The 8936-nt window shown below is 38.2% G+C and overlaps 1 protein-coding gene across 1 annotated transcript; it reads right to left on the bottom strand.

The window, feature by feature from the left end:
• Positions 1 to 259: 259 nt before the first annotated feature.
• On the bottom strand, positions 260 to 7041 carry cbln4 (cerebellin 4 precursor). Its single transcript, XM_042491380.1, has 3 exons — positions 6763 to 7041; positions 2900 to 3016; positions 260 to 1888 (listed from the first exon to the last, which is right to left on the bottom strand). The coding sequence occupies exons 1-3, from the start codon at positions 7027 to 7029 to the stop codon at positions 1691 to 1693; spliced, it is 582 nt and encodes a 193-aa protein (XP_042347314.1). The 5' UTR covers positions 7030 to 7041; the 3' UTR covers positions 260 to 1690.
• Between the last annotated feature and the right edge of the window lie 1895 nt (positions 7042 to 8936).

Genomic DNA, 8936 nt, shown 5'->3' with positions numbered 1-8936 from the left:
TAAACCCAACAGTCTTAATCCCAACCATCCTGACAGTCCGGTTAATTGCCATGTGCTCACGTTGTGTAAACAGAGGTACCGTGTTGCATCATCCCACCATGTGCATTTGTTGGCATTACAATAACAGCATCCTGGAGCATAAATAGCTGAAGCAGAAGGATACCTAAAACGTCATAAAGAGACGCAGAAGGTCACTGACAGAGAGGCACCATACGCGGTGGGATGAGAACGTGTTGTGGATAATAATAATATGTAATATGTAGATGCGGGAATCCACTGCAAAGCAACAATATGTGACGACTTGGAATGAGAACGTTTTAAATATAGATATAATTTCTAGGTTTAAAGTTAACTTACCACTATTATTTATCAAAAGCAAAATATTGGTATCAGCAGTGAGCATGAATGATCAGAAATATGATTAAATCTGAGCTCTGATCACAGGAGGTTTATGACACAATGGGCCCCTGGGCTACAGTCCTTTATAGGGTCGGTTACCCCTCGGTACCCGGCAATTTATTTGCAGTAGAATTTTGTTTTAATTTAATTTCTGGGATCTTGTGTCAGTTGTCGGGTCATATGTGCAAGTGGCAGGACGGGTAAGGTACAGCACATTACAGTACCGCAGTGGGAGTCGGAGACTTTGCCCGGGACACAGATGCATACAAGACCCCTGTCCCTCCTACTTAATGATATATCGATGCAGACCAGTCATGAGTCTCATTTGTGTTGTTTAGTTTCTCTTTGTACTTGTTCTGCATCAATTTGTGGTCATTTTGTGCTTCTTTGTAGTCCTTTTTTGTCTTTGAGGTTGTTATGCATCTCTTTGTTGTCTTTTCTAATGCTTTGTGGTCCTTTTGTGACTCTTTGAAATCGATTTGTGTGTTGTTTTGGTCGTTTTGCATCTTTTTGTGGTCATTTTGCACCGCTCTGCAGTCATTTGGTGTCTGAAGTTGTATGTAGTCTTTCAGTGACATTGCAGATGAAGCCCAGACGCCCAAGGGGTCAGTGTGGACCCTTGTGCCAGATAGGCCTATTCATTAATCCATCCATGCCTCTGATCACTAAACACGCTTTGCAATAAGCATTAATCTCCTTTAAAAAATAAATAAATGAATCAAATTCAAGGTGACCTACACCACCATCATCCCTCTCATTTGACCACCTCTTGACCTGGAACAATTAGACATCCCCTCCCGAAATACTTACAATGTGAATACTTTGGTGATGACAAGTCACACAAGTAACACAAGCATATACATTTTACACCCAGAAGGCAGATGTACTTGAATGCAACAGTTGCCATGATAAAAATCAGTATGCTAAATATATTTCGACAAGTCAAAGTTTGAAAAGTACTTTTGGGATGTTTTAGTGTTCCTCTCTGAGGCTGCTTGAGTGACAGGAACATACAGTAGCGATAGGGAACATTTCAAGTCTCTCTCATCTGGACGGGGACTCGGCACATCCAGAGAATGTGAACTATTTCCGAAGTCAATTTCCAATCCCTCTCTGTCCTGATCCATTCCCATCTATAATTTTTCAACAATTTGGCGAAATCCAGCGGACGCAGCAGCAATGTTTTGATTATACAGTGACAACACATTATGAAGAAGTCAGTAAGCTTACAATCTTCGTTTCTTTTTTCTTTTTTCTCTTTTTTCTTTTCTTTTTTTTTTTTTTTTTTTTTTTACAGAGGAAACACAAGAAAGCCAGAAAATGTTGAGTATTGCCATCCACCAACTAGGTTTCCCTTCTCCAGCTTTAGGTAGACTTTGTCCTCTTTTTCTAAATAGAGCAGAACTCCATTGGTGGCCGCCTCACGAGTTACGTCTTTGTCACCCGCAAATGCAGAAATGACCGGTTTCCCATTCAACATCAAGTTCACCTGGACAACAGAAATAACAATTAGCACAGTAAAGCAAAAGTAGTAATTTAGAAAAAATGTTTACTATAGTTTATATCTTATTTGTAAGATCTTAACTTGATGATCACAAAGTGTTTAACTCGTCGTACAACTACTAATGAACACTCATACTGTGGGCCTATATCAGATATAAAAGGAAGGGCATTAAGGTCGGTCTACGTCTTACAATGAAGCATTTATTCTCATTCATGAGTTTTTGAAAAAGCAGAAAAAGGGTAGTCAAGGAAATCCAACAGTCACTTGGCAGGTTTCCATTAACCATCAACTTGCCAAAATTGAAATTGTGAGTTAAAAATTCACCTAATGGAAAAACACTAATTTAGAAAAAACTCCCATTCATCGCAGAGAGGTTTTTACGCTAGCATGAGGTGGTATTTCAAGCAATTCAGTAGGTCCTCTACTGTTAAATGAAATCTGACAATTAAAGTACAGATAAAAAATAAAATAAGGTACAAAGAAATACAATAAACGGGGTGAAAACAGTAAAATAAACAAAGAGAACACCTAAAACATATCGGCACAAATAAGATAAATCTTTGGGGAAAAATCTGTACAGGACTTTTTTGAGAAGTGACTTTAAATATGCCTCTACAATTTCTCTTGTAGCTTTATCAAAAAGAAAAATCAAACACAAAAATTATGATTATGCCATTAAAATATTAGGGTTAAATGTTAAGATTAAGGTTAGGGTATACATCTTAAACTCTTTGTGATTTGCCTCTATTAAGAGTGAATTGCAATAAATAGACCTTCTCTTATGTGACTCTGAGATATGTTGTATGAGTTTTGCATTTTTTTCTCCCCAGAGTTGGGCTTCAAATATAACAGTAAAAGTAGACTTCCTTTTCTTTTCTTTTTTTAAAAAAATGAAACATGACGTTTAACCGCCCACCCCACATCAGTAACTTCATTATTCCCTAAAAAAGACATTTTGTCCCACTTTATCTCTGTGAAGTAAACCAAAAATAATACCTGTATGGTTTGGCTCTGGTACACTTTTATGACATGGAAGTTAAAACTGTAGACTCCTTTTCTTGGGGACAAAAATACTGATTCAAATGTGAAGTAGTTTCCTATATTCACAAGAATCTACGAGAGAAGAAGAAAAACACACACTGTGACAAAGGTGTCCATACTGTGTAGCCAGCTGTACAACAAAGGCTTTCATTTCCATTAGCATTTAGAATTAACAACGCTGAACAAAAACACAACACAAAGATTTTTTATGCACTATATAGCAATATCACTTTAAAATTTTGGATGCAAATCTCCTTTTCCTGGATTATTCATCCACCTGACAGGTGTGGCATAAAAACATGCTGATAAAACAGCATCATTCTTAAACAGGTGTGTGTTAGGATGGACACAATAATAGAAACACTGAAATGTGTAGTTAAATCACACAGTTGTTACAAGTTTGAAGAAATGTGCCGTTATTGTGCTGACTGCAGGAATATCCACCAGAGCTGCTGCCCATGAACTGAATGTTAATTTTATAAGCAGCAATCTCAGATGTTGTTTCCCCAAATTTGGCAGTACATCCAACCAACCTTACAACCGCAACAAGTCAGTTACGTAGACGACCTGCTCTTAGGTCAGGACCCTGAGGACGATGTGCATGCAGACGAGCTTCCCTGAGTTGAAATCTGTTCATTTCCCTCCTGTAAGCTATATTTAATGTTATTTCTGTTAATATGTAGCTACACCGTCTTAGGAACTCCACATCCAGCCTCCTCACCTGCACGATCATCTGAGACCAGCTGCCTGGACAGCTGATGCAACAAAAGGTTTGCACAAAAGAAGAATATCTGCACAGACTGTGAGAAACTGTCTCAAGGAAGCTACTCATAGCTCACAATCCTCACCATAGTGCTGACCTGACACCAGTTTGTCAGCCTACCCAACTTGTTGCAGCTGAGAGGCTGGTTGGATGTACTGCCAAATTCAGGGACAAAGAATAACAGAATACTTCATACGTCTCTTTCCAAACAGGTCCACAGGAGAGGGACGAGCAAAACAAAACTTGGAGAAAAATAATTATTTTAAGGCAGCATTTTAGTAACTCTTACAAAGATCTAGTTACAGAAACATCTCATTGAAAGCATTATTTTTGTAAGACAGTGTGAGGGAATTTTTCTGAAAAATGAAGGGAAATGAAACTGGAGACGTCTTGTGTGAGTTAAACATCCAGCTTCCTCAAAACTTGGGACATCTGTGGCATTGTTTTGTCATAAAACTGCACATTTTAGAGCGGCCTTTTATTGTGCTCGTCCAAAGGCACACCTGAGTACTAATGAGGCTGTTAAATCAGCATTTTGATATGACACACCAGGTGTGTGGTTTATCTCGGAAAAGAAGAAGTGCTGACCAACACTGATTTTAATAAAATTTCTGACCAAAATTTGACAGCAATTTATCTGTTGATCACATTAGATTTTTAACTCCAACCTGTGAAAAACAGGCGCAGAGACAACAGTGTTCCTTTTAAGTTTTTGTTCAGTGTATGTCAGTGCACACAACACTCACACCAGGCCGCTTATACACAAACTGAATGCAACACACTTCAAAACATATCCAATTCAACTCTTTCTCTCAGTGGACCTCGACCCAGCGTTGAACTTTTGCACACAAAAAAAAAAAGATTAGGCTTGATGACATTTTTTTTCTTTACACTAATAAGATGCCTGCACTGTAAAATCTAACAAGTTGATTGTACTTGTAAAAAAAAAAAAGGAAGCCGATTGCCTTGAAAAATGCAAGTATATAAAACTATAAGTCCTTTTTTCTGTTTCATTATATATGATGGTTAAGTTTACTAAAATTTTAGTCATGTCTTCTTCATTTTGTAAAGTTGTTGCAACTTAACCCTTAGGGCCCGCTTTAATATTACACACACTCATATAGCTCTGTGCACAAAATGTGCATTTCAAAATCAAGCTTTAAAACATAATATACATTAATATGATTTTCTACTTTCATTTAGTTTTTTTGACCAACATCAGTCCTAATCATAAATACCAAATATTCATTAATTTTCAAAATTTTAACCCTTCAAATGCCAGGTTTTTGTCATGATGCCACAATGCGTTTAGATGAAAATTGTACACTATATGCAAAGTAGAGTTTTTAAAATAATTATCACAGCCATTGATTGTGACAATGCACATAGTGAAAATAGCATGTATTTTCTCCACATGCCAAATATAGTAATATATAACGCCATCAAACAATAAAAATTACAAAACAAAAGCCCAGAATGACACCCAGAAATAATACAGTGCATGTTTTTATGCTTTGATGGCTGTGGGATCGAAAATTGCAGTTTGAATGGGTTTCAGTGGCGCATTTTTTGCACTTAACAGTAACATGTCTATTTTAGACATATTGTAGGAGTTGAGCTGGAAATTAAACAAATTGAACAAAGATTTTTTTTTAAAAAACACAATCTTGCCAAAATTTAAACCATATGCATGATCACAGCCAAAATTATGAAATAGATGAAGAATAAAAAGCACCGAAAATGTGCCAAACATCTTTCCAAGTTTAAGCGACTTCAGTAAACCACGTTTACTGTGCTATATATATATATATATATCACTGGTTGCAAGGTAGTCAGTCAAATATGTATATGTATGTATATTCTTAAGCATGTTAGCCAAACACCAAACAAAACTTGCAGATCTCCAAACTTCCTCACTGGCAAAATCCTCTTTGTCATGATCACGTTACGTCAGACTAACTTAGTTTACTGAAGTTACTAACATTTAGAAAGAACAAAGTAGTTTCAATTTTCATTGTGAAGTTGCAAGAACTTCACAAAATTAAATAAATAAAGCTAAATTGTAAGTAAGCATAAGAATTAGATGCAAACATAGATCAAGAATAAAAATTGTATTTCCTTTTTTGAAGGCAGTGGGTCTCCAGATTATTTCAGGTAAGATCAGTTTGACAGATTTTACAGTGTGAAAGAATCAGAAGCTTCTTTAGGTGACACACACCGTTTATAAATATTAAAGTGTTGATAAATAAATAACATTTTATTACTTTTGCTTGCTAAAAATAATCCACCCTGAATATGTCAGTCAGCATAGCGTTTAATGCCGCCTCGTGAGTGTCACTAAAAGGTGCGGAGCACATCAGACGTACAGTGTATTTACAGTGCAGGCTTCTGTGAGTGATGGAGGAGCTCCTGTACCTGCAGACTCTCACACACCTGTTAAAGACTCCACTGCAGCGTCAGCCGCGACCTTTGACAAGTGTTGCTTTCATAGCAACAGCGTGCACATGATCCACACACCAATCAGATCACTTGCAGTGTTTTGACAGCAAGAGGATCACGTTATGTAATTCAAATGAGAGGGTTTAGGAGTGATGCTGTTACAAACACCTGCCCACCGCTGCATGACTAATCACATTCCTGTTTGTGTACGCTTGTTTTTTGTTGTTGCTTTTTTTCAGTTTTCGGGGTGTATTATGTAGGTGAGGGTGCGCGCGTGCGTGGTGGGTAGTTTGAGCCAAACACGATGTGCGGGCTCTGCAGGATGCAAACCTAATCCAGTCACTTTCGCCTGCGTGTGTGTGATAGGTGTGTGCAGAATCCACATGCCAACTGCAACTAGCCTCAAACTAAAACTCTGGGGTGCAGCTACACTGAACTGCAATGACAGTTTAATGTTCTGCAAGTCAAAATTTAGCTGAATAATGAAGGTTTATCACAAAAAAGACTAAAATTGACAAATAAGACAAGAAAAGGTGCGGAAGATAAATTGCAAAGTGCTATCAAAAGCAAATTTAACCACTTTTTTGGACATATTGTGCATAAAAATCATCTTAACCTGGTCGAAGTATATTATTCTCGTTTTGTTGCTCATCTCCGACGGTTCATGGTTGTTGCTCCGGACTGCAGAGAAAGCCACCTTGGAGTTGGCGGCGCGCACCGAGATCCCGAGCGGAGAGGACGAAGCCTTCCAGTCCGTGGCCGGGTTCGAGTCGCACACCACGAGACATTTCCCCTCCAGGACAATCGGCTCCGTGTCATTCTGAGCTCTCGCCACCTCAGAGATGATAGTCCAGCTGAGCATCAGTAAGAGGGAGTTCACCATGGTTTTTCTCTCTCTCTCAGCTGTTTCAGATCCGATTCTGGAAAAAAAAGAGAGACCGTCTGCTGCACCACACAAGTTTCCGAGTCCCTCCGCTGGTCCCCCCCGCCGCAGACGCGTCTGACGCTGTGAAATTCTCTTATTGGATCCAGATGTGTGCCATATCCGAGTGAGACAAAAAAAAAAAGGAATAAACCTTCTTTTGCAAACAACGCAAAGATCACCGATTGCTCTCCATGCGTCTCATATTTAGGTTATTTAAAGCTGGGACAAACTATGTGCAATGTTTTAGAGAAGACTTGTTCCAGTCTTAGACGCGAATCTGTCGATAAATCGTCCATAGCCCTCACTCCCACTCCGAATAACGCGTCTGACAGCAGCGGTTCCCCGCAATGATGTGCTGCGTGTGTGCGCGCCCAGCCATCCACTTTACGCACGCACATGTGGTAGAAGTTATAATTAACTGCCGCTGCGTAATTTGCCAAAAGCTTATATTTCTCTAATTCTTCATAAATTAGCTTCCAACTTAAATATACATTCATTAATTGTCTGTGTTAATGATACTGGAAATATATAGCCCCCACTCTTGGTTCCAACAAATCCATAAAATAATTATCTCCAAATACATTTTTCATGATTTTTCCTAACTAGATTCCTAATCTAGATTTATAGAAATTCAAATAACTTTGAGAAAGATTTTGAATTTCATTTTAGATCTTCCACAGCGGACTGTCCATCCTGGCTGCAGGTTTTACTGTGATGCAGTGACTCATCATAATCTCATGGCACAGGTGGGCTGAAAATCTTTCAGGTTCAATTTACAGCTCCACAATCCTGTCGTGTTCCAGAGGAATCGGTGATAAGAAACATTCCTCACCCAGTTAAAAATTCCGTAACTTCAATTAATTAATCTCACCTATAATTTCCCTGGTGATCTGAGGAAAATCTAAAAACAATCTGCTAAAAAAGATCTTAGGTGTAATACATCACTCAGCGTCAGCTGCTGTAAACTGCACTCCTCTGTCCTCTCATGCTGCATTAAATCAACAAGTCATCCAAAGTGTCCTGTGAGAATATTGACAATAGATTAGAGATGTCAGAGAATCACCTCTGTCCTTGTGTCACTACGAACCGGCTCCCCATAAAGCAACAGATCAATTTTGATGTCCTTCCACTGACTGCAAAGTGTTACATGATCTGGCACCTTCAGTTTGTAGCCCACAGGAGCTTATAGATCACACACACACACACACACACACACACAGGTACATATAGTACATGTAACTTTAAATAAAAAAAATATGGAGGACATTATATTATAAGGACATTTTTAAGTGAGCAATAGTCTACTTTACAGACCATAAATCCTTAATAATGATCTAGTTTCCTCGAACAAACTATGTAATTAGGGACTAATTGTAGATAAAAATAGAGGCCGGTGTTTAATTAGAACCTTGCAAATTAATTCATTTTAAATAATTGCTAAGTTATGGAATTTTAGTCAAAGCACAGCAGGTCAGTTAATATGCAGACTTGTAAAAATGTCAACAGCACGCATACAATTTGAAGATAGAAAAACATAGGAAGAAAGAATCTCCTAAAGATAAATAAATAATGCATGCATATTTATTCAGGCTTAAATGCAGAAGGTCTTTTGAGAAAATGGTCTGGAAATTAACAACTGCTTGTAAATGTGACACAAGTGACTAAACTCTGGCATCACCTAGAAAAAAATGATGTAACATTTTCAGACAGTTCAGTCACCAAAAGAAGATGTTGGCATCGTCCTTTTGTGCAAATCGTGAATATGTTACATTGCACGTTTCATACATGTTATATCAACGTTTCTAAAGTGACGTAGTGTATGAGCTGATTTTGTCACTGGGCAGAGGAGGGGATGGTCAGTGGAG

The sequence above is a fragment of the Plectropomus leopardus genome, chromosome 8 (assembly GCF_008729295.1).
Source record: "Plectropomus leopardus isolate mb chromosome 8, YSFRI_Pleo_2.0, whole genome shotgun sequence".
NCBI lineage: Eukaryota > Metazoa > Chordata > Actinopteri > Perciformes > Serranidae > Plectropomus > Plectropomus leopardus.
This window is presented reverse-complemented; position numbering and strand designations above follow the sequence as displayed.

Excerpts from the sequence above, each read along its gene's own strand:
- cbln4 (XM_042491380.1), bottom strand. The coding sequence starts at position 7,029 with ATGGTGAACTCCCTCTTACTGATGCTCAGCTGGACTATCATCTCTGAG. Across the intron at positions 3,017-6,762 it reads GAATAATATACTTCGACCAG|ATTCTTGTGAATATAGGAAA; the intron begins GTTAAGATGATT and ends CTTCTCTCGTAG. Across the intron at positions 1,889-2,899 it reads ACCAGAGCCAAACCATACAG|GTGAACTTGATGTTGAATGG; the intron begins GTATTATTTTTG and ends TCTGTTGTCCAG.